Here is a 27436-nt window from a genome sequence, read left to right as displayed (position 1 = left end):
CCCACGGTCTTGACCTTGAGGAAATTAGCAAAGACCTCCGAAATAAACAAGTGAGTAGCCCCTAAATCTATCAAGGCTTTCGTAGCGGAACCAGATATAAAAATTCTCCCTGAAAGGTTGGAATATCAAGCTGAACCCAATAATCACAAGAACTAACCTATAGACATGCAAAGGCCAAAGTTCTTCTAACTTAAATTCCCAAAATAATACTGAGTAAAGCATGCAATCCTACTGCAATTCTATGTTCAAAATCTTAACCCAAAACATTAAATTCCAAATATAAACTTAAAGCGTAAGGGTACCTGTCATAAGCATCGTATCTGGGTTCGTCTCCGTAGCATGGAGAGCGAAAACTCTGCTTTGGGTTTGGCAGATTCCTCTGAGGGCACTGCGGCAGTAAGTGGTCTGGACTACCACACTTGTAACACTTTCCTGAGCCAAACATACACGATCCAGCATGGCGGCGTGTGCACTTAGGACAAACTGGATGCTCAAAAGTCCTCGGGACTGAGCGTCCCCGCTGATGCTAATGACCTTTGTTTCTCGGCGGGCCGTGAAAAGGCCTCTTATTCTGCTGCTGCTGAGGAGGAGGGCGGTGTGGTACTGGAATCGGTCGCTTCCCCTAGCGATCTCTCTCAATGCACACTGGTCCTGCTCTGCAGCTAGCTCTCTGGAGACGGCAACATCATAAGTAGTAGTGCCAGCCACCCTAACATCGCGGGGCAAGATTGGCCGCAGACCATCCATAAAATGTCTCAGTTTGGCTCCAGCATCACTGGCGATCAGGGGCACAAAGTGGCAACCCCTCTCAAACTTACAGACGAACTCCGTAACAGTCAGATCTCCCTGCCTCAGGGTCATGAACTCCCTGGTCAACCTGAAACGCACCTCATCAGTAAAATATTTGGAGTAGAATACCTCTATGAAGCGCGTCCAACTCAGTGTAGCCAAGTTCAAAGCTACTGATGCTCCTTCCCACCATAGGCGTACATCTCCTCCGAATAGATAGGTGGCACAACGAACTCTGTCTGCATCTCCAAGCTCCATGAACTCGAAGATAACCTCGAGAGACTTGATCCAGCCCTCGGCAATCATGGGATCAGACGTCCCTGAAAACTCCTTCGGACACATCTTCATGAATCTCTCATAGACAGCCTCGGGCCCTGTCGGCCTGGCTGTCACAGCATTGTTCCCCGCAAACTGTGCGAAGAACTAAGTCATTCCAGCTAGAATCTGGGCATTCATGTCAGGTGGAGGGGGTAGAGGTAAATCCCTCTCCTGCTTCAGATCCTCCTTATCCTCGGGGCGAGGCTCATCATTTCTAGTGCGCTCTATAATGCGTCTAAGGGGCATATTGTTCCATACACAACCCATACGTAACCAACATGTATAATTCCATAATTTATTTAAATTTAAATACTGAACAATAAAAATCTGGACGTAAAATATTTCATGAAAACATGCTGTTAAATAATTCATGCTTTAAATAAAATGCGTAAATGTAAAACTTACAGACCAAAGACGTGACTTCATGAGCTTCTCGTGGTCAGAAGTAGTATAACCCTTTACAAGAACATAGGCTCTGATACCAGCTAGAAAGGCCCAAAAATTCGTGTTTGAAAATTTGCGGAAAAATTTAAAATTTCACTTTAACTAATTAAAATGCCTCTTTAACTGATAAAAGATTCAATGTTTAAATATTCGAAATAGCAGCGGAAGTAATTATTGTTAGCAAATTAACAAATTAAAAATAATCCAACCAAAGGAAAAATTGTTTTAGCATAAAAATGGTAAATGCTGAAAATGAGGTCCTCGGGTTCCACTACTGCTGACTCAAGATGGCTCACTGGTCCCCGCACTCGATCCCGACCTCAACAACAATCAAGTCTAGTGAGTCTAAAGACTCAGCATGCATATATCGTAAATAACGAGTAAGTAAATAAATAATAAAATTGCATGCGAGGTAAAATGTCATGAGTCTGGAGTAACGTAAATATATCATGTCATGAGTAATTATAATACGTGCGTAACTGAACTTAAAATCGCAAATGAAATGTTTGCCCCGTAGAGCCTTGTCATAAAATAACATGTAATAATAATTTTCTGTTGAGAATATGTTCTACGCAAGTGGCCCCATGAACTGAACTGAACTAAACTGAACCGGTAAGTGACCACCGGGTGAAGTAATAATCGTCTTATCGGACTAATGCCACAGTATACTAGGTGAAACTGAACTGAAACGGTAAGTGTCCATCGGGTGATACAATAATCCCATGATAGTGAAAGGGCCACAAGCAATATCGCATAATTCTCAAAAATGAATATTTTATATTTTTATGTACGTAATATAATTAAATAACGTAATTAAATATCTTGTATTAATTTTACCGAATGGGTTGGATCGTTCCCAGGCTCGCTACGACATAAATATAACACGAAAATATGCAAATGATCTAACTTGACCAAACTTTGTAATTGAATCCAAAAAATGAGACAATTACGCCCACTGCCTTAGTATTTAATCATGACTCCGTGCCAACCCGAACCATCATTTAGTCATGATTAAAATACACCTAAAATAATGAAATAATGCTCCTAAAATTGTACAAGTCGAAATTTGGTAAATGGAGGCCAAAAACAAGAAACGCTCTTTCGAGAGTCATTTTGGCACCTCGCACCGTAAATTTTCGTACGACTTCTAAACTTAACCGAATCACGAACGGTCAAAAACATGACCTTCCTAACTCGATGAGGTACTGTCCAGTCCAAGGTCATAGGCTAAAAGCCAACCAAGAACTCAAACGAGCCTCTGAACGGAAGCACCACTTGCTGTCAACAAAAATACAGCAGCACCGCATTCGTTTCCTTGCATCATAATCGAGACTACCGGCCATTGGGGCTTGCACCACCGACCAAAGCCTCTTACCAACATCCTAGGGTATGGTTTGAATCATGGCTAAGGGCCCTAGGCCAGCCACAATTCAAACCACACCAGAAACAAACCACACGTCCCAACCGAGCACCAAATCTACGCGTGGGATGTTGCAGTGGTTCTTGCCGTCATGGACCATTCCAGTGGCCATTTGGTTGACCATGGCACGATCTAGACATCAAGAGTTAGGGTGTGAACCAGGGCTAAGGGCCAGAGGGCAACCAAGGTCCACCACAAACCACCAAAACCGAGAGTATACATGCAAAAATGAAATGGGGATCGAAGGGGGCTGTGCTTGTTTGTTTTAAACAAAAGGATAGGAACGTGAACCCAGCCATGAAAGGCCGACTTATTCATGTCCTAGACATGTCAAGGAGATGTTCTAACCATGGCTATAGCCCCTAGGGCATCCACGATCAGAACACTTGCCTTAGACCAAAAATCGTGCAACCCGAGACTCAAAAATGCAGTTTGGACATGTTGCTGTCCATTCGAGTTGCTGGGGGAAAAAAAGACTTTAACCAATGGTCAAATCCCTTCTTAACACACCCTATATCCATCCTAGATGAAGCCTGGTAAGCCTGGGCATGAGCCAACACCTGAACCTTCATAAACAACCGAAAATGTGAAGCACAAGAGGGATCTGAAATATAATTCTGCACAATGTTTTCGAATCTTGCATGATGAAATTTCGGTTTTTGCTTAAATAAAATCATGAGTATGTTGTTTTAAAATACTAATATGGCTTGATTGAAGAGCAAATAAAAACATATACATGCCTTGGTTTCGTTTTGAAAGAAAAACGAACGAAACGACGACGCGGCGCGGAGAAGACAGAGTGCTCTTCTTTTTCTTGTTTTCCCTCGATTTCTCTCTTGTTTTCTTTGGCTTTCTCACGATTTTTCTCTAAAAATGCTCTCAGATTTTCGGTGCAAGGGAGAGGGGGAAATGGTTAGGAGAATGAAGGGAGTTGCAATATAAAAGGGATTTAAATGACATGACCAAGTCTTGCTCTCTTTGAATTGTTTATTGAGGACTTGGTTTGATATCCAAAAGATTTTTGGAGGGATTATGGAGGGCATGACCGATTCCTCCTTTCAAACAAGGCTAAGATATTGATTGATTAATAATTAACAGTGATTAAAAAATGAAGGGTTATCATACTAAGAAATAACAAGGAAAGGGTCAAAGGTGGTGAGTTGTCAAAGAAATGTTATATCACCTATGAGGTGGCCGAAATTAGGCTAATAAGTGGAGGAGAAATATTGCTTAGTTAGTGTATTTTAAATCTTTAGAGTCTTATCTACCCCTTAAATAATTTAGTGAATTAACACATTAATTATGGAACCTAAATGAACTTATTTCCTACTTACCTCAAGTTACTTAAATAATTCCTTAAACATTCTTTTACCTTAAATTAACTTATTAGCTACTAAAATAAATTCTGGGAATGTTTTCTTAATATTAAATTTTATCTCAAAACTCCAACTTCAGTCCGACCTCACTTAATTAACTGAAAAAGGTAACAATTAAACTATTGCGTAAAATAATTAACTTTAAAGAAAAAGAATTTAAATTCTCATGCAATAAAATCATATTTAACACTAGAATTATGCATGGCTTATACGTAGTCTAATTTACGGGTTCTACAGTTTATGTTTATGAAAAACAAATCTGAAGCATTTGAAAGGTTCAAAGAATTCATATCTGAAGTAGGAAAACAGCTAGAAAGAAGTATTAAGACACTTCAATCTGATCGAGATGGAGAATACTTGAGTGCTGACTTTTTGGGTTATCTAAAAGAGAGTGAGATTCTCTCACAATGGACTCCACCAGCAACACCACAATTGAATGGTGTTTCTGAATGTCGTAATCGAACATTGATGGACATGGTTCGATCCATGATGGGATTCACTGAATTGCCTACATCATTTTGGGGCTTTGCGCTAGAAACTGCGGCAATGTTGTTGAATAATGTTCATACTAAAGCAGTGGATAAAACACCATATGAGATATGGATGGGAAAAACTCACAAATATTCTTACATGAGAATATGGGGATGTCCTGCTTACGTGATGCAGACAGTGGGAGACAAATTGGATAGTAGATCTACTTTGTGCTATTTTGTAGGATATCCAAAGAATTCTGTTGGATATTATTTCTATCGTGCCAATGAAGAAAAAGTGTTTGTTTCAAGAAATGCCACTTTTTTGGAAAGAGAATTTCTATTAGATAGAAAAAGGCAAGATGATAGAACTTGAAGAAATTCAAGATACTCCCTCAACTGTAGAAGTTGAACCTAATCCCCAACAACCAGTAGTTGAAGTACACGCTCCTAAAATGTCTGATAGGGTTGTCAGACCACCTACAAGATATATGCTTCTTCATGAACAAGACCATGATGAGCCTTGTGTTGGATGTGATCCAATGAACTTCAAAGAAGCAATATCTGATAATGATTCATCCAAATAGCTTGAAGCCATGCAGTCTGAAATGAACTCTATGTATTCAAACCAAGTCTAGAGATTAGTTGATCCACCTGAGGGAATCGTTCTCGTAGGATGCAAATGGATCTACAAAAGAAAGCTTGGGGCGGATGGGAAGGTACTATCAGTAGGAAGTGAGCATAAGGTATGCAAACTTCAAAGATCAATATATGGTCTTAAGCAGGCGTCAAGGAGTTGGAACGTCATATTTGATAGCACTATCAAAGAGTTTGGTTTTGCTAAGAATCCTGAGGAACCATGCATGTACAAGAACGTTAGTGGGAGTGCAGTGACATTCCCGATAATTTATGTTGATGATATCCTGCTCATTGGGAATGATGTAAGATTAATGCAATCAACTAAAGTATGGTTAGCAAGTAAATTCTCCATGAAAGACATTGGTGAAGCATCCTATGTATTGGGAATACAAATCTATGGAGATAGATCAAAGAGGATGTTGAGGTTCACCCAAGTGACTTATATCGATATCATTCGAAAGAGATTCTCTATGGAAGAGTCCAAGAGATGATACTTACCAATGTGTCATGGTGTTACTCTATCTAATGCAATGTGCCCCAAAACTGATGAATAGATAGAGATGATGACACTTATTCCATATGCGTCAGCTATTGGTAGTATCATGTATGGTATGATATCGACACGTCCTGATATTACTTACGCTCTGAGTGTTACAAGCAGATATCAGGCGAACCCTGGTCCAATTCATTGGAAAGCCGTGAAAGATATTCTTAAGTACTTGAGAAGAACTAAGAACTTGTTCATGGTCTAAGGGGGTGGAGAATTAAAATTGGAAGGATACACTGATTCTAGCTTCCAATGTGACGTAGATGATTCGAAATCGACCTCTGGTTTTGTATTCATTCTATATCGTGCGGCTGTCTCTTGGAAAGGTTCCAAGAAAGACACTGTTGTGGATTCCACCACTGAAGCTGAATACATTGTTGCATCTGATGCAGCCAAAGAGGCAGTTTGGATCCAAGTGTTGGGCGTTATTCCTAATGGAGTTGATCCAGTCCTGTCGTACTGCGACAACACTGGTGCCATTGCTCAAGCAAAGGAATCAAGGTCTCATCAGCGATCAAAACATATACTGAGGAAGGTTCCACATCATACGGGAGATTGTGGGAAGAGGAGATATATTAGTCGAAAGAGTCTCCTCTGCAGATAATGTTGTTGATCCACTTTTATAGCCCTTGCCAGGACCATTGTTTGTGGAGCATCGCGAAGCAATGAGATTAAAGTTTATAGGTAGTTGGCTCTAGGGCAAGTGGGAGATTGTTATAGTAGATGTCCTGCAAGCCAACTGTTGGCTAGGGATTTTATTAACTCAGTTGTAATAAACAATCTTTATTTAATATAATTTACCTTTTAATGGTTTCATTATAACTTATCTGTATACCCATGCAATCAGCATAGATAAAGTCCTTGAAAGGACCGTGCTGTACGTTAATCATAATTGACTGGTTCTTGCAGGCACTATCAGTGATACCTATGGGATCATGGGGCGATCCTACTAGAAGTTTTTACCATGATCTGATGGGTGCAATCAGAAATGAGTTCTGACATTCTTGATCAAGGTGTTGATGAAAAGAATGGGGCTAACTAGGGTAAGCCCGAATAAAGGATTATGTCCTGAATCACAAAGAGTTGTGAACCCACGGCTAGCTGTATCCCTGAATCATTGACGGTCACACAAGCACTGGTTTACTTGTTCTCGTTGAGATAATAAATTCAATGTGTTGAATTTATGAGAAATAAGTTTAATATGATCAATCGATAAGCTTATTAATAAAGTTTATAAAAGCTTATAGAAATTTTGAGAGCATGACTGTTAAGACAGTCAAAAGAGTACACCTGCCTTATTTAGACATTGTTGATCTTGAAATTAAAGTGTGCATCATAAAAACAAACAAGTTGAAATTGTCACATCGATGATATTTTGTTACCGATCGGGATTATGATGAAATTAATATAATAGGAGCATGGGTCATGGGCTTGTAAGAGTATAAGCTCATCATGAAAATTTATTAAAGTTCAAATGGACTTTAATAATTAATTATATTTTAATTGTGTTAAAATATAGTCCATTAAGTTTTTATTAAATATGGTATTGAATTATGTAATATGGAGATATTCATGATACCATAATTTAAAATCTTGCACACAAAGAAAATATTAATACATGATATTCTCACAAATATATGTATTAAAAGTAAAATCGAGATTGGCAAAAGTTGGCATGTAATTTTAGAATCTTTAATTACCTTAATTAATGAGATTAATTAAGTAAATATAAGATTAGAAAATATAATAAGATTTAAAACCTTATTTTACGTGCATATGCATCCGAAAAGCTTCAGAACAAGTTTTATGAAAAAGGCATGCAAATATTTTTTTAATCTTTAATTGATTTAATTAATATGATTAATTAAGTAAATAAAAGATTAGAAAATAATAATGATGATTTTGTTTTTTATTTTGAAAAAAGGCATCCGAGAGTTTTGAAAAAGAAAAAGTGGTGATGCTCTCATTATTCATTCTTTAGCAAGTAAACTGTCGGCTCTTCTAAAGGATGCTCTCGAAAATCCCTTCTTAAAAACTAGAAAAATTTGGCCACTCCATTTTTTGAGGTTGTGCCTGTTTTTTAGTGTTCCATCTCAACGAAAAAAATCTTCTACATTTCTAATACAATTTAGAAAAAGAACAAATATTCCAGTCGTTGACCTGATTCGGAGATCGAAGAACGTTCGTAGAAATTTACAACAAGAGCTGCGTCCGCTTATACCGACGTAGTTGAAGCCAAATGAAAATTGTTCCCCAAAGGTAAAATTCCAACGCCCTGTGAATGTTTTGATTATAAAACCATACGAGTGTTCAAACATATATATTTTGATTGTCAAAAAAAAAAAAATTTAAACTCCTGCTGTGTTTTGGGCACGAGAAAACCGGGATCCAACTGAGAAAACTTTAGGCCTAAACCATAAGTCAATATAACAATAGTTGCAGATATTAACCACAATCCAATAAATACGACTCCATCGTAAGTTTAAAAGTACAGATACTGCTAAGTTCTCGTGGTTTTTAACGATAAACATGATTCCATCTTCACATCCTTTCGCATGTTCCCACAGCTATGCTCCTTCTGCCAGCGTCCTCTTTGATGTGCTTATATAGAGCACTGCATTATAAAGAATTTGAATCAACGTAGCTATTATAACAGTCGCATCAGTAATAAATCAATTCAACAATATATCCTCTAGACCGATTCTTACCATTGTTCCCTCGAATAAAGGCATCCCCATATTTGTTTTTCAATTGACCATTGACGTATTCCTCTGTCTGTTCCATGGCAATGTTCATATATCCATCCAAACATGCAAGAATACCTGTTTAAGAAATTAACATACTTTTTGTATCCATCAAGTCAACCTTGACCAGAAATCGCAGAAAATTATGGACAGATCACACAACTTTAAAAGATGATGAACACCATGTCAAAGTTCACAACTCATCACTAGAATAGGTATAGCTAAACAAAGTTATATTGGTACTTCAAGCCGCCACGAGAGAGAGATATGCACTTTAAGCAGCAGTATTTTAAAGAATCTAATTAAATACTGGCAAATCCATGGATTAAGAAGTGACTAAGGATATCCTAATCTTTCAACGTGACAAACAGGAACATAGTTTAGGCTCAGCGACAACATAGAACTTCTAATCAGATAATAGATATCGGTTCATATTTACATTATAGCACAAAAAATATGGAATTTACATGCTCTCTAACAGTAGCAAGTACAAAAAATTGGTTACAATGAGATCAATTGGCTGAGATATGTACAATACCGCATGGTGATCAAAAGGAAAGAAATAAAAATCTACAAGAGAAAGACGCATAGGATAGTTACTTGTCATGTTCATGTTCATGTTCATATATCCATCTTGAATGTTTGCCTGGCAACAAGATTGTTAAAGTAGATGTCCGACAAACCAACTTGTGGCTCGACTTTATTGACTCTAATGTAAAACAATCTTTATTTTAATAGTATTTTACGATTTTATTAGATTATAACATTATACTTTATCTGTATACTCATTCAAGCTGCATAGATAAAGTCCTTGAATATACAAAAGGTATCATGAGGTCGTCTGTGTCGCAACGTAAGATCATAGAACTCATTAGGAAGTGTACCGTATATTCTAAACAGGTTTTTAGTCGAATCAGCTGCCTAAAACAAGGATAAAGGTCGCTCGAGCTTAGACTAACATCTGTGATGTAAACGCCAATGAAAATGTCCATTCACACAATTAGGTGATCATATGATGATGCACTGAACAACCCTCCCTCAGACTATCCAAGTGATTCTCACTTATCGAGTAGAATAATCTGAAATTATGGTTGTATACCATTAGTCCTTTGACCCGGGACAATGTAGGGGCTATACGTACTAGCATACAATTTGATCTGTTTACCGAGTCCACAGAGGGTCATCAGGTGGCGAGGTTGGATGCAGTTTCGAAATACGTAGGAGCAAATGCATTGTAATCGGGGATTCACCGTTCGTCTACGGGTGAAGATATCCTATGTCGATATGGCATTACACTTTATCTGTGTACCCATGCAAGCTGCATAGATAAAGTCTTTGAATATACAATAGTACCATGAGGTCTGCGTCGCAACGTAAGAACATGGAATTCATTAGAAAGTGTACCGTATATTCTAAACAGGTTCCTAGTCGAATCTGCCGCCTAAAACAAGGATAAAGGTCGCTCGAGCTTGATACTAGCATATGTGATGTACACGTCATGTTTCATTGGCAAAGGCATGGAGATGTCCATTCACACAGATGGGTGATCAATAATGATGATGCATTGAACAACCCTCCCTCAAACTATCCAAATGGTTCTCATTTATCGAGTGGAATAATCCGAAGTTATGGTTGTACACCATTAGTTCTTTGACCCGGGGCCATGTAGGGGCTATTCGTACTAGCATGTACTTTGATCCATTACCGACTCCATCGAGGGTCATCAAGTGGCGAGGTTGGATGTAGTTTCGAAATACGTAAGAGCAAATGTTAGAGTAGGTGCCCGTCGAGCCAAGTGTTGGCCGAGTGTTCACAATAAAACTCTATGTATAAACGATCTTTATTTTAATAATATTTGAAATTATTATTTTGGCACTTCTTTATCTGTATACCCATGCTAGTTGCATAGATAAAGTCCTTGAATATACAAATAGTAGAACGAATATGAGATGCTCATATGATGAGTATCATGAAACTCATATTTGGAATACTGTATATTCTAAACAGTTCCTAGTCGATTCAGCCGCCGCTAAGAAGGATATAGGCCGCTCGAGTTAGAGACTAGTATCTGCGATGTGAGTACCATGTTTCATTGGTAGGGGATATTGTGATGTCCGATCATGCAGATAGGTGCTCCTGGTAGAGTGCACTGAACAACCCTCCATAAAGGACTTTCCAAGTGGTTCTCACTTATCGAGTGGAAACGTCCTAGTCTATGGTTGTACACCATTAGTCCTTATGACCCAGGACAACATTGAGACTCTATGTGCTAGCATTACACTTTGACTTGTTTACCGACTCTCATGGGGTCATCAGGTGGCAAGGTTGGGTGTTCTGTCGAAACATATAGGAGTCGATGCATTGTAGTCGGGGATTCACCGCTTACCTTCGGGTATGGATATCCTATGTGTTCTCATGTGTATGTAGGTTGAAATCTCTGATCAGAGTATGGTGGTAATTATGAAAGGGGTTTCATAGATTACACCATCGAGGCAACTACGACATGACACATAGTATCGATTCATTGACAACTCTCGATATGAGTTGAAGGGACCGTACTGTACGCTAACCATAATTGAATGGTTCTTGCAGGCACTATCATTTGATACCTAGGGAATCAAGTAAGCGATGCTGCTAGGCGTTTAACATGATTCGTTGAGTACTATCAGACTTTAGTTCTGACATTCTTATCAAGGAGTTGATAATTAAGAATGGAGCAATTGGGGTATGCTCATATAAGGACATGTTTAGTCCGAATCACATGGAGATGTGAACTCACGGCTAGTTGTATCAATGAACCATTGAGGGCCACACAAGTACTGGCTTTCTAGATTCCGTTGAGAAGTAAAATAGTTCAATGTGTTGAACAGCTTATAAAGGAGTTTGTAAGCGTAAATAAAAATAGAAGTATGACTTCTATAAGGAGAATGTAACTTTTTATTTGAGAAAGTGTTCCTAAATTAAAAGTTGGCCAAACGAATAATGTATTTAAAAATTGTGATTTTCATATACATTATTATGGACTAAATTAAATTAATTCAAGTGTTGAATTAATTAAACACTAGTGGGCCTAGTAGAGTCCAAATAATTAAATTAATTCAAGTGTTGGATTAAATTGCATTGGGCCCTGTAGAGCATAATTAGAAATAATTATTAAACTAGTGGACTTGAGTAAAGTCAAGTAAACTTTAAATGGGCTCAAATGTGTTTGAAACATTTAAATAAAAGTCCATGGGCCTTGTAATTGTTACAAGCCCAAATAGAATTGCATGCATGGGGGAGGTGAAGAGTTGGGAGACAACTTTCTCAATAATCAAGACATGTGTCACACATGCCAACACAACTTTTTACACTTCCAAGGCTAGTCTCCCTTCCCCCCATTACATACCATATGGCCGAAACTTCAAGGGGGATTCTCCAAGTTTTTCTCTCAATTTTCTTCTTCAAGAGTTGAGGAAAGAAATCACTTCTCAAAGAAAAATGCTCTAATTTTTCTAGTGCAAAATTAGAGTGGATCTAGCTTGTTGGTGGTGGGCTTAATATTTGAGCAAGGCGGGCTCAAAGGGAAGCTTGTAGAAGGTCAACCTTTCAAGAGCCAAGTTGTTTACATCTTGGTTGGAGCCATCATCAACCTCAAGAGGTTGATAGGTAACGATTTCTCAACACACTATGTATGACATTTTTGTGTTTTTGTATATGCTACACCTAGTACATGTGGTGGCCGAAATTTCATGCTACATAAATATGTTTTTTCGAAAATTTTATTGCTTCGTTGCGCTTTCGGTCACCTAAAATCGATCATTTCAGCAAATGCATTGTAGTCGGGGATTCACCGTTCGCCAACGGATGAAGATATCCTATGTGATCTGATGAGTTAATAGAGCAAGAAATCTCTTGCCAGAGCAAGAAATCTCTTGCCAGAGCAAGAAATGTGCTTTAGGAAAATGTGTTTTCCTACTTACACATACCATGCTACTATTAATACTCAAATATAAATCACATCGTTATCGAATTCATATGCAACTCTCGATATACCAATGGTTGCAGATTCTATCGGGATATATGTGATGAGGAGACCGTACTGTACGCTAACCGTGACTAAAGGTTCTTGCAGGCACTATCACTGATACCTAGGAGATCATAGGGCAATGCTACTAGACGCTCTTACCATGATCCGATGGGTGCAATCATAAATGAGTTCTGACATTCTTGATCAAGAGTTGATGAAAAGAATGGGGTTAACTAGGGTAAACCCGAATAAGCATAAATGTTATTCTGAATCACATGGAGATGTTAACACACGGTTAGCTGTATCTTTGAACCATTGAGGGTCACACAAGTATCGGATTCTGTGTTCCCATTGAGATATTCAAATTTCAAGGAGTTGGAATTTGGCGACTATAGTTTGATGGAGATCAAATAGGAAGTTTATAAAAGAGTTAATAAGCTGATTTCATAGGATGGAAGAAATGGAAGTTAGCATAATTGTTAAATAAGGAAGGAGAGTGAGACTGCATGGTTTAATAAAGGAGTTTACAAAACTGGCAGCTGCCCAATATGGTAAGTGAAAATTTTTGTGAGGCCCGGGGCTGAAGAGGGCGGGGGGTGATCGCCGGTGCCATCAGTTGCACAGACAATGAGCGGCTCCTGGCAGGCTTCTAGGTGGAGGGAACATGAATGAACCAACTCACACGGGAATGAGAGGGATTCCGAGACTGTTCAATGTAATGGACTGTACAGTTGAAGAGGGCTTAAAAGATTTGATTGGTACTACCCATATCACGAAGGTGCATCTTATTTTCGGTAGCCCATCACATAAGAACTCCAAAGTTAAGCGTGCTGGACTTGGGACAAAAGCATACTGGAAAGGCTCGTCTTGGTACAGTGAGGACAGTCGTCAAACCTAGGGCGTTACAAGTGGTATCAAAGCCGACCTCTCTTAGTACCGTGTGGTTCGGGGACGAACCAAGTGGAAGCTGGTGGGCATGTGAGGCCCGGGGCCGAAGAGGGCGGGGGGTGATCGCCGGTGCCATCTGTTGCACGGACAATGAGCGGCTCCTGGCAGGCTTCTGGTGGAGGGAACATGAATGAACCGACCCACACGGGAATGAGAGGGATTCTGAGACTGTTCAATGTAATGGACTGTACAGTTGAAGAGGGCTTAAAAGATTTGATTCGTACTACTCATATCACGAGGGTGCATCTTCTTTTCGGTAGCCCATCACATAAGAACTCCAAAGTTAATCGTGCTTGACTTGGGGCAATTTTGGGATGGGGGTGACCTCCTGGGAAGTTTCCTAAGGTGCGTGTGAGTGAGGACATAAGCACGCTGGAAAGACTCGTCTTGGTACAGTGAGGACAGTCGTCAAACCTGGGGCGTTACAATTTTGATCTTCGAAAATTTCAATTTTCATTATATGAACAAGATTTGTATCCTTGGTATATCGGGGCTCTCGGATCGTCGATCGGGGTTATAATGAGTTCAGAATCATTTTTTTTAAACTTGGAATTTACTGATTTAATGATTGTGCTAGTAGTGGCGACTACTAGCATGCACAAATTCTCTTATATATTCTAGAGAAGTCTAGAATTAAATTAACCAATGAGTTAATTTATAAATTAAATAATGTTTATTTAATTTAATTAATGTACATATATATTTATATGCTGATATAAAACATTTGTATATGGTATTATTATATGATGTATTATTAAAAGTTAATAAATATGTTACATATATGGGAGTTTAAATATAATGAAATTATCAGAGTCCTTATGGAAGAGGGATTCCTAATGGGATTAGGAGTCAACCTCTATACATACACCACTAGGACTCATAATTGATAACCATAATTATTTTTCACACAATACACAAGAAAATTCATACCCTTTCTCCCTTGAAACCCACGGCCATCTCCTTTAGATTGTTGGAAAAGTTTGGACAAAAAAGACACATTTGATTTGCTTTAGCTTAATTATTGATTAAGAATCAATAATTACATAATTCATGATTCACAATCATGAAGTCTCGCCAACACATGATTTTGGGAAAACTAATTTCGGCCATCAAGAGTCTTCCATTGCTGCGGCGACGGTCTTCGGATTTTGGAAATTCGGAGGCTATAGTCTCAACGCACAAATCGTTTGGACTTTCTAGTGATTTACAAGAAGGACTATCCCCGGATAAAAACCGGAATAGTTTGGAATCCAAGCCTTAAGAACGCAAAGGTATAATTCCAAACACCCTATGTATGGTTTTAAACACACGACGTCCAAGGAAAAAATTTTAAACTTCCGTTGCGCTTTGGGTGCGAGAATACAATGTTCCAACAAAGATGACATGCTTGGAGCAAGTTTATGGTGTTTATCTATCAGCCCTTGAATGGGAAGGTGCAAAGGGTCTGCACTATCCAACATTTACCCCACATATTTGTGGTGGATCAACTGACAGATTCAACAGCATTATTACCGAACTCTAAGCCTCAGTCATCTCTAAGTAAATTCCAAAACCACCAAGTCCCTCTAGTTCACTCTTCTCCCGTAATAAAGTACTAAATTAGATGCAGTTCCTAGATGGATAATCATTAGTACATCAAAATCACTGAAGATAGCAGCGCAGGTGCATTAATAACGAGCCTAAGAGTCTGAACATTACACCAATTTGGTTCAAAGAATCATCTTACACACATCTATCCCCCAAACTGTCAAAATAAAATTGGCCAGAGCCACAGTCAAAAATACGTTATCTTTCACAACCAACCATCTGTCTTTGACTTGAAGTGATGAAAATTAATCACAATAGGCTTGAATTTTCCAGAACTTACTTTAATTCATTGTAATTGAATCTTATACATACATAATCAAGGTTAAATTTATTTTCTTAATGTATTTGGAATTTTCCAGAACTTCTTTTATTATTGAAATTTTCTTATTTATGCACCACAAAAAACTGAGGTCCTAAGATAAATGGTGGATTAGCGCTCTGTCAGAGTGACTTATTTAGCAGTAGCATAAAATGGTATCAATGAGACGAAGGTGGAATAATGTTGGCCCTCTGCCCCATCAACATTCCTGCCCCATGCGGAACCAAAGTTCCCATCATTATTTAAATTTGTTTTTGGCTTCATGGGAGCTAGCGTAGGAGTGTAAAATATTAGATAAGATCACTCCAATCTAACTCAACAGCATAACTGAAATAGTGCAACGCCATGGAAATCGATAAGTATGAAGCGGGGGAAGATTAATAAGTGGGCAAAGGAGGGACAGATGCCCTGCAGACACAATTGACTTTATTTCATAAAAATTAAGCCCAAAATTGAAGAGGCCCAAATTATATATCAAATATTTCATTTGGCAATATTGTTCAATCTTTAATGAGGATTCATTTTATGGAAATTAACCAATTTCTTCCAAAATTTATGAACTATTGTATTGGCATTGCTATTGAAATAGATTTCATGTGTGTTGCAGTTTGAAGAATTTGTATGTCACATAATAATTTTTATTGTACATTTTTAGTGCAATTTATTTTCATTAAATAAATTAATATAATACGTAGCATATTAATTATAAGTTTGTAGTATTATATTTGAAATTCAAAATAAAATTTTGTCCAGCATATAAAAAGTTAAAAATTCTGGTAACGATGTATGAAGAAAAAATACCATTATAATAAAAGTTTACAACAGAAAAACAAGGAAAAGGCAAAATAAACTTAGAGGTGACTCACCTCGATAATCAACCCCTGAATTTAATTTGACAACAACAGGTCGCCCACGTATTGATTTGAGGAAATCAGCTGGAGTTTTAGTGGTTGACTGCTTTCTCTGCTGCTCCGCTCATTTTTCAGATTGATCTCCTTGTGAACAGGAAAAAACACATTCAACAACCATGAGAAAAGTGTATTTTTTTAGAATATTTTCTGTCGAGTGACAACTCAACAGATGAAGATGATGTAAGAAAGACTGACACGTTCGGAAGAAAAACGAACTCACTAACAGCCCAATCAATCAATTTTTTTAAGGCTTAAAAATGTCATTTTCAAGAAAATGAGAGATCTAAAAACGAGGCAGTGCATAGCAGATATCCGTGTGTTCCCCTTAACGCCAGTTATGATAGAGGGCATCACATACTTTATTAACATCAAGATCATTGACAGAATTCCCTGACATCGATTTGAAGAAGAAAAGGCTTTCATGAAGATCGTTATCTCAACATATATGATATAAGACAAAGCAGCAAAAATAAATCCCAGATGTGATTTTTTTAATCTTTAAAAAAATTAAAAACACAGAAGAAAGATCTTTCCTGAATTCTCCTTTCTGCCAAATGAATGCCAACACAAATGTAAGAATGGAAAAAAAACTGGTAATCGAAACAAAATCATTGATAATTTTCAATTAAACACATAAAAAAGCTACAAGATTGTCAACACATTATCTAGACTTCCCGTGAACATATATCCTGTCAGTCAAAACTCTCCCAAGTTTTCCACTTTGCTCAAACAAGGGGAACCAGTGGGAGCAGTAGCCGATAAAGTTGTACTGCATATTTTCGCTTAACTTTCCATGTTCCACACAGCAATTCTTGCTCTCCCCATATATCGAACTACCCAACATTCAAATCAAATGCTTCACCAAATTCTAACAGACAACGACCTAATCTTGCTCTATCAAGCCCTTCCGTAAATCAAATCAACAATGTGTACGAACAAGCTGTTGTCAAATTGCCAGATATTGCTAATCCCCAATCAGCTAGCTGCCTTAGGGTTTTGGGGAAATTGGGGTTAGACGCGGCCATATGCGCACGCTACTGAAGTATCCATGAACCAATAGATTGACCCACTCCAAACCATCAAATTAAGTAACATACGAACGCAAATGATAAATCCGAAGAATCAATCATAAAAATAAAAAAATAAAAAAAAAACTAATCGCTATGCTTGAATTACGCGTGGTAGAAAACTTGGAAACGAGAATTTTGATGGGCAAGAGCTAACCTTTCGATCTTCAAAGCTGAGATTGAACAACGAATCTTCAAAAGTCACGAGAGAATCGGATTTTAAGCTGACTAGAAAACTTGCTTAAAGCTATAACGTTAAACCCTGCCCAGCCAGGACATCAGGTATATTATGAGGGATTTTATATATCCTCTGATCAAATTTGGCTTTAAATAATTTAATTTAATTAATTAAATCACCTTTCTAAATATGTTTTCATTCCAAACATATTAATTAACCGGTTTACCTTCTTTGTATTATTTTGCATTAATTCAAACTAAAAATGTATACCTTTTTTACAAATTATTGTTAATATAAATTATTTTTGTATGAATTTAAATAAATAACTTCATTCCTAACAAATTAAGAATGATCAAATATTTTTTAAAATTAACATATAAATCAGTTAGTTGTTACTCTAAAATTAAAGATGATATATCAATATTAATGATTTCAAATATTTTGTTCACGACATTTGGAATATAATTGTTTGTCCTTCCTACAAAGTCCTGATATTAGAAAGCAGTAGATCGCTCAATATATTTAATTTTAATTGTGTTGGGCTATATATTTAATTTATTTTGGTGCAGATCAAAATAAAATTATCTTTGTTAGAATATCTTCGGGGTTTTCTCAATATTAATCCACCATTTGGTATATATTGCTTAGTCTTCCTAACAAAGTATCAATGCTAGAATTGCTTCTTCAATTTAATTTTGTTTTTTGCAACTTTAAGATAAACAAGATAAAATTATTTATCGTAAAAAAGAATTTATTTTTGCAAAAAATTTTACTTATTGTTTCAGTAAAACAAAATAAAATGATTAAATACCATACATAAATATCCATGAAAATACTTACTGAGAAATATGAATTACCCTATCTAACTATTTTGGAACGTAGAAAAAGTAATAAAAAGGGAATTTTAGAAATATATTCAAAGCTACATTGTAGAATTTTTAACAAACAAGGCAATTTTTAAACATAGCTTTTGAAATGGGCTAGAATAACTACTTTTTCTTATATTTTATATATATATATATATATATATATATATATATATATATATATATATATATATATATATATAGTTTTGATATGCTGCACACCTACCGTGCACATCTATGTGAGCACCGATGAGGTGTCACTCATCCATTTGTTGTGCAATTTTTCTATATTTCATCACATCCAATGGGTGAGTGACACAACGGTGCTCACATAGGTGTACACGGTATGTGTGCAGCATATCAAAACTATATATATATATATATATATATATATATATATATATATATATATATATATATATATATATATATATATATATATTAGGGCCGGGTCAATTAGATGCATGATTTAGGCAAAGTGTAGCACTACACTCCAAATATAAGCCATTCGGGTTTACTAGTAAATATAGGTGTCATGTCCCAAAATCGAAGCACTGCTTATACCAGCATTACTCTCATATTGCATATTTGAAAACAACAAGCCTCAGAAGCTCAAATTTATGAACTAGTATTTTCATTCATAAATTCGAAATACATTAGCATATACAAATTTGAATATTGTTTTATAACGATGAAAATGTAAAACAAAGTTGAAACCAGAAATAACGAAATGTCTAACAAAAATATTTGATTAATATAATATAATTTTAACTACATTAGGGTCTTCTTTCATCGGCCCTTGAACTGGATTTGTTCATCTTCTTATATATCTTCTTCGTTCTTATCTGAAAGAGGTTTTGAGTGGGTGACTGATATAATCGTCACTCAATAAATAAGGGAATTCTCTCAGCCTTTAATTCATTTTTCAACTGACTTCACAATATAACAATAATACAAATACATATAGATTTTCAGAATCTAACAGATATCAAACTTATCCACTGAACAATCACGAATTTCATAGCTAACTGATATAAGTTTCCTATATTTTAATCCTCGAAGGGGGTAAATCGGTAGTCAGTAATAATAGGTAATTAGTAATGTTCAAAATATATTCCTAGAATTATTTCACAAAGTTTCAGTAGTTTTAAAATATAGATTTCAGAAATCATATATATCATATATGATATATGGTCGGTTTTAAAACGATTATTATGATTTAAAACAAAATATCACTTGTTGTCGATCTGATACAATCAAAGTCTTGATTCAAAGTCTGTCACTATTCAATCTGGCAATGACAATATCAATATTCTGTATCAAGATCCTAATGAAATCACAATGTCTCTGTTTTATCAAATTCTGACAGTATAATAGTACAATCTTGTGATACTGATAATACTATATCAGTCTATATCAATTCCTAACATTTACAATCAACCACCGTACAAATCTGATATTACTTCGCAGTCAATTCAACTCTGAAATTCATAACAATTCCATATTCAGTCTGTTTCTTAATCTGACTTTGATTCTACGTTGTCTAACATGTCAAGAACAACATATATGACGTGTATTCAATTCTGATAACATCATAATTTCAAAACATGTCAAAACGTAATAAAACTTACGTCCAGTTGAAGCCTACGTTGTTAGGAACTCGATACCGAAGTCGTATTCAAAATCAGACGGACGAATTGAAATATAAAGGCGTAAGGATTTTAACAAAGTTTCTCCAACTTTTCTAATATTCTGAGGGATTATACGGTTATACATACATATATATATACACCCGTACATGCAACAAGCCAAATGTCGATTTTCCCTTCTGCATGTCTCGCGCATATGCGTGACATTACTGGCGCATATGCGCGAGACCTACTGGTCTCGGCCTTGGTGGCTCGCGCATATGCGCGACTTAGTTCCGCGCATATGCGCGATGTCTTCTGGACATCACTTGCATAGGCTCGCGCATATGCGCGACATCTTCCGCGCATATGCGCGAGGTCTTCTGCCTGTTTGGCGCATGTGCGCGCATTCAGTTGCGCATGTGCGCCAACCCCTCTGGACCTCTCGCGCATGTGCGCGCATATACTCGCGCATGTGCGCCGATGCTACTATCCTCGCACCTCAATTTTCACACGTGATCTCCTTTCGTGTCTCGGTTAGCCCTTTCATAATCACATTAAATTAGTACTCAATAATGGTTAATTAACCGTGATTAATTCTCGGGCATTACATTTCTCCCCCCCCTAAGATACGATTTCGTCCTCGAAATCATAGGCATTTTATTCGTATCAATCAGGAGTATATATACAAAACTGTATAAGAAATTACATCATCGAAATAACTCTGGGAATTCTTGTCTCATATCTGATTCAGTCTCCCAAGTTGCTTCTTCGGTATCATGACGAGTCCATTGAATTTTTACAAGTGGAATAGTCTTCGTTCTGAGCTGTTTTTCTTTACGATCAATAATCTGAATCGGTTTTTCAACATAGCTCAACGTCTCATCCAGTTCGGCCTCGTCTGGTTGAATAGCATGTGAAGCATCAGGAAGATACTTCCTTAATAACGATACATGAAAGACATCATGTATCCCAGATAATGAAGGTGGTAAAGCGAGTCGATAGGCACGATTTCCTATCTTCTCGAGAATCTCATAAGGCCCGATGTATCGTGGATACAGTTTCCCTTTCTTGCCAAATCTGACAACTCCTCTGAAAGGTGAGATCTTCAAAAATACTTGGTCTCCTACGTCAAATACCAACGGTCTGCGTCGAACATTGGCATATTTGGCCTGTCTGTCTTGCGCTGCCTTCATTTTCTTTCGAATTAGCTTCACTTTTTCTGTCATATCTCTGATCATGTCAGGTCCAATTTCAGGCACTTCAGAGATATCATCCCAATAAAGAGGGGATCTGCACTTCTTTCCGTACAACGCTTCAAATTGTGTCATCTCAATACTCGTCTGATAGCTGTTGTTGTACGAAACTCACAAAACGGCAATGCATCTTGCCAATTAGTGCTAAAATCTAGCACTACTGCTCTTAGCATATCCTCCAGTGTCTGGATAGTCCGCTCTGACTGTCCGTCGGTCTGTGGATGATATGCGGTACCCAGATGTAACTTCGTACCGAGAGCTTGCTGCAAACTCTGCCAGAAGTGCGAAGTAAATCGAGGATCACGATCTGATACAATCGACTTCGGCACTCCATGCAATCTGACCACTTCTCTGACATAGATCTCTGCCATCTGGTCAAATCTATACGTCATCTTGTACGGAATAAAACATGCGGATTTGGTCAATCTGTCAATCACGACCCAAATCGCATCACAACCTTTGGAGGAACGCGGCAACTGCGTCATGAAATCCATGGAAATATGATCCCATTTCCATTCAGGAATGGACAAACTCTGTAATAATCCTCCGGGTTTCTTTCTTTCTGCCTTCACCTGCTGGCAATTCAGACATTTGGAAACAAATTCGGCGATATCAGTCTTCATTTGTTTCCACCAGAACTGTCCTTTCAAATCATTATACATCTTTCTGCCACCATGATGAATACTGAATCGACTGTTGTGCGCTTCAGACAATATCTGTCGTCTCAAATCTGAAACATTCGGCACAACCAGACGATTATTCACATACAAGACGTTGTCACGTACCTAATATTCTGATCGATGTCCTGTTCTAACCATCGATACTGATTTCTGTACATTCTAATCACTTCGCTGAGCTGCCTTAATTCTCATAATCAGCTCTGGTTCTACTTGCACCGTATAAAGTCTCAACGGTCTATAATCTGTTTCAAATTCTAATCCAGAAAAACAGCAGTCTTCTATCAAATTTGAAACACCAATCGTCGATAAGGATAAAGAACATACCTTTCGACTCAGTGCATCAGCTGCTGCATTAGACTTTCTTGGATAGTATTTGATTTCACAATCAAAATCTTTAAGCAAATCAAGCCATCTTCGTTGCCTCATATTCAATTCAGATTGTGAAAACAGATATTTCAAACTCTTATGATCAGAATATATCTCAAACTTTTCACCATAAAGATAGTGTAGCCATATCTTTAATGCAAAGACAATGGCTGCAAATTCTAGATCATGAATTGGATAACGAGTCTCATGTGGTTTAAGCTGTCATGAGGCATAAGCGATAACATGCCCTCGTTACATCATCACACATCCCAACCCTCTGTGAGAAGCGTCGCAATAAACCACAAAATCACCAGTACCGGATGGAATAGTCAACACCGGTGCACTGGTCAACCTCTTCTTCAACTCCAGAAAACTGGTCTCACATTCTTCAGACCAAACAAATGGAGCATTCTTCTGAGTCAGCTGAGTAATTGGCTTAGCTATACTCGAGAAATCTTTAATGAAACGACGGTAGTATCCTGCTAAACCCATGAAACTGCGAATTTCAGGTACTGATGTCGGTCTTGGCCAAGAAATCACGGCTTCCACTTTACTGGGATCAACTGATATACCATCTCCAGATATAATATGACCCAGAAATACTTCCTGTCTTGGCCAAAACTCACATTTCGACAGTTTAGCATATAACTTCTCAGCCCTTAGAATTCGCAACACAGTTCTTAGATGCTCAGCATGCTCACTTATATTCTTTGAATAAATCAAAATATCATCGATGAAAATAATCACAAAATCATCGAGATATTTCTAGAAGATACGGTTCATCAATCCCATGAATACAGCTGGAGCATTTGTCAGACTAAACGGCATGACAATAAATTCATAGTGTCCATACCTGGTTCTGAATGCCGTCTTTGAGATATCAGAATCTCTGAATCTCAGCTGATGATATCCCGATCTCAAATCGATCTTGGAATATACTGAAGAACCCTGCAACTGATCGAATAAATCATCTATACGAGGCAAAGGATATTTATTCTTTACCGTTGCCTTGTTCAGTTGCCGATAGTCGATGCAGAGTCTCATCGAACCATCTTTCTTTCTTACGAATAGTACTGGAGCACCCCAAGGAGACACACTCGGTCTTATGTACCCCTTGGCCAGTAAATCTTCCAACTGATCCTTCAATTCTTTCAATTCAACTGGTGCCATTCTGTACGGAGCTCTAGAAATCGGTACTGTACCTGGCATCAGTTCAATGCTGAAGTCTATCTCTCTAACTGGAGGTAATCTCGGGATCTCATCTGGGAAGACGTCAGCAAACTCAAGTACCACTGGCAGATCTGCCAATGCTGGACTCGACTTCAGTAAATATACTGAATATACAAGGAACCCTTCTGCTCCTTTCTGTAACAATCGAGTCAGTCATAGATAGTACGGATACTAAAGGAATTCTCGATCTAGAACCCTTACCGTAAAATTTCCACTCTTCAGCCATATCTGGTCTGAATCTCACTATCTTGTGGAAACAATCAACTGTCGCTCTGTACTTGGTCAGCATATCAATACCAATAATACAATCAAAATCGGACAACCCAAGTACGATGCAATCTAACTCAATCTCATGCCCGTCATACTGTAGCATACAATGTTTAACCGAATTCACGGATATCAAACCCGTCCCCAAAGGCGAAGAGACAGACACTACAGTAGCTAAAGACTCTACAGGCAATGCATGACTTAATGCAAATCGTTCAGAAATAAATGTGTGTGAAGCACCGGTATCAATTAATACGCAAGCAGGATAACCACATAAAGAACAGTTACCTGCCACAACGTCATCTGGTGCTTCCTGGGCCTGCTCTTCTGTCAAAGCGAAGACTCTGGCATGCTGTCTCGGAGGCTGACCAACTGTCTGGCTTCCTCCTGGCCTCTGCTGTGACTGAGCTGGCGCTGGCTGAAATGTATGAACAGCAGCTGATCGTCTCTCAGTCTGTGCTGCTGATCCCGATGACTCGGCCCCCTGAGCTCTCTGCAAACCTTTCTGTGGACACACTTTAGCAAAGTGTCCCGGCTGTTTACAGAAATTGCAACTACCAGTCACTCCCTGGCATTGCTCAGTAGCATGTCTTCCTCCGCAAGTCTTGCAATAAACTCCAGTGTAACTCTGGCTCGGTCTGGAACCACCGGAGCTGGAAGAACTACTGCCAGATTTCTTGAATTGCTTTCCCCTGGCTTTCAAAAATTCTTTCTTTCCTCCACTGCTACTGCCACCCTCAAATCTGGGAGGTGGTTGTTGTGGTCTCGGTGCTGGAGGCACAAATGAAGCCCCTTTCTGTCTCATCAGACCGGCTTCTGCTCCCTTAGCTCTGTTAAGGGCATCAGTAAAATTATTCGGTCGCCCTGTGTTCACCAATATGAAAATATCGGGGTTCAGGCCATTGATGAACTGATCAGCAGTATCTTCTTCGCTGTCAGCCACATGTGGAGCAAATTTCAGCAAGGAGGAGAACTTTGACACGTACTCCTCTATGTTCATCTGTCCTTGCTTTAGATTGGCAAACTCCGCCCCCTTATCCTTTCGGTACGACACGGGGAAAAATCGTTGATAAAATTCAGTTCTAAAAATATCCCAGGTAATGTTCGTACCTCTGTGCTCCAATGCCCTCTTTCTTGTAATCCACCAGTCCTTGGCAACGTCGTGTAACTGGTGTCCAATTAATTTCACTCTCTTCTCATCTGTATACTCCAAGGATTCGAACAACATCTCTATATCATCAAGCCAAATCTCACACTCCACAGCGTTCCCTGTGTCTTTCAAGGTTGGCGGATGAAATGACTGAAATCGTTTCAGTAACGTTTCCATTGGAGTCGGTGTGACATCCGTTGTAGGATTGGATGTACTTCCCTGTTCTGATACTCGTCTCGGAGGCATATCTGATAATCAAATAGATTAGCAACAAATACCACAATTCTGTTTCAATCCTCCTCTGATCATCTTACTGCTGATCTAGAATCAGTACTGATCCAATCTTAATAAAACATATTACTATATCAAATCAGATAAACAAGTAACATGTAATAAAGCAGTAAGACATGCTAGCATTCAAAAGCAGGAAAGAAAACCTCAATCTACCCCGCTCACTAGCCTCTTCTATCTCAATCTAAAGGATCTATCGCTCTGATACCACCTGTTGTGGGGACCCGGACGCTAATCATCTTTTTAATCATGATTGGGACTAATTAATCAATTATAGTAAACAGGGTCTAATTTTTTTTTTAACGCGGAAGGTAATGGAATCAAACTCCTATACATATCAGTATAAAAGTATAAATCTCATACGTCATACAATAATTTACATCTCAGGTTCAACACCTAACTATCAAGTGTTTAAACCCTATCTCTAGTCCAAGTCCGGAATCACCACTCTAATCTTGATCTGTCTTCACCTCTGTGACCCTATACCTGTCCCACCTGTTGTCATGCACACATACAAACAAGACAACAGCCGGATAACTCCGGTGAGATATAAATATCCCAGTATAAACAATGTATTAAATGCAATCATATAAAACATATATAAAAGCATAAACAAACATCAAAACATGTATCTAGTCTGACTACATGAATCAATGACTCGTGATCTAATCTTATCTTATCTATAATCTAGGGATCCCAATCTAATTTAGACTTTGGTATGCTGTATCGAGTGTCTACGATAGACGTCGATCTACATCTAAAGTTCATCGATACACCGTAAGTCTAGAGTCTTATCGGTTCTGAGAAAGACTCGGCGGTTCTGCCCTAGCTAGGCTGATCTGCCCTAGACTCGGACTCTGACTCTGTTCTAAGTCAATAGATTAACATATCAATCTGATAATCTGCAAATATCAATGCAATAAAATAAAGTATGTGATTTAGAGAAACTCAAGTCAAACCTAACTCGAGTTGTGCAATCCCGAATCAACATTTATTTATACCTTTCTTGCTGTCGATCTGATACAATCAAAGTCTTGATTCAAAGTCTGTCACTGTTCAATCTGGCAATGACAATAACAATATTCTGTATCAAGATCCTAATCAAATCACAATGTCTCTGTTTTACCAAATTCTGACAGTATAACAGTACAATCTTGCGATACTGATAATACTATATCAGTCTATATCAATTCCAAACATTTACAATCAACCACCGTACAAATCTGATATTACTTCGCAGTCAATTCAACTCTGAAATTCATAACAATTCCATATTCAGTCTGTTTCTTAATCTGACTTCGATTCTACGTTGTCTAACATGTCAAGAACAACATATATGACGTGTATTCAATTCTGATAACATCATAATTTCAAAACATGTCAAAACGTAATAAAACTTACGTCCAGTTGAAACCTACGTTGTTAGATACTCGATACCGAAGTCGTATTCAAAATCAGACGGACGGATTGAAATATAAAGGCGTAAGGATTTTAACAAAGTTTCTCCAACTTTTCTAATATTCTGAGGGATTATACGGTTATACATACATATATATATACACCCGTACATGCAACAAGCCAAATGTCGATTTTCCCTTCTGCATGTCTCCCGCATATGCGCGACATTACTGGCGCATATGCGCGACATTACCGGCGCATATGCGCGAGACCTACTGGTCTCGGCCTTGGCGGCTCGCGCATATGCGCGACTTAGTTCCGCGCATATGCGCGATGTATTCTGGACATCACTTGCATAGGCTCGCGCATATGCGCGACATCTTCCGCGCATATGCGCGAGGTCTTCTGCCTGTTTGGCGCATGTGCGCGCATTCAGTCGCGCATGTGCGCCAACCCCTCTGGACCTCTCGCGCATGTGCGCCGATGCTACTGTCCTCGCACCTCAATTTTCACACGTGATCTTCTTTCGTGTCTCGGT

At 38.1% G+C, this 27436-nt stretch overlaps 1 protein-coding gene across 1 annotated transcript; it reads right to left on the bottom strand.

Annotated features, from left to right (window-relative positions):
- Nucleotides 1-8249: 8249 nt before the first annotated feature.
- Nucleotides 8250-16918, bottom strand: LOC140815544 (uncharacterized). Its single transcript, XM_073174624.1, has 4 exons — nucleotides 16880-16918; nucleotides 16477-16576; nucleotides 8712-8825; nucleotides 8250-8617 (listed from the first exon to the last, which is right to left on the bottom strand). Exons 1-4 carry the CDS (start codon nucleotides 16916-16918, stop codon nucleotides 8571-8573), a joined length of 300 nt encoding a protein of 99 aa, XP_073030725.1. The 3' UTR covers nucleotides 8250-8570.
- Nucleotides 16919-27436: the final 10518 nt, after the last annotated feature.

The sequence above is a fragment of the Primulina eburnea genome, chromosome 15, assembly GCF_022965805.1.
Source record: "Primulina eburnea isolate SZY01 chromosome 15, ASM2296580v1, whole genome shotgun sequence".
NCBI classification, from domain to species: domain Eukaryota; kingdom Viridiplantae; phylum Streptophyta; class Magnoliopsida; order Lamiales; family Gesneriaceae; genus Primulina; species Primulina eburnea.
Note: the sequence above shows the minus strand (reverse complement) of the source record. Positions and strands in the feature narration are given on the sequence as shown.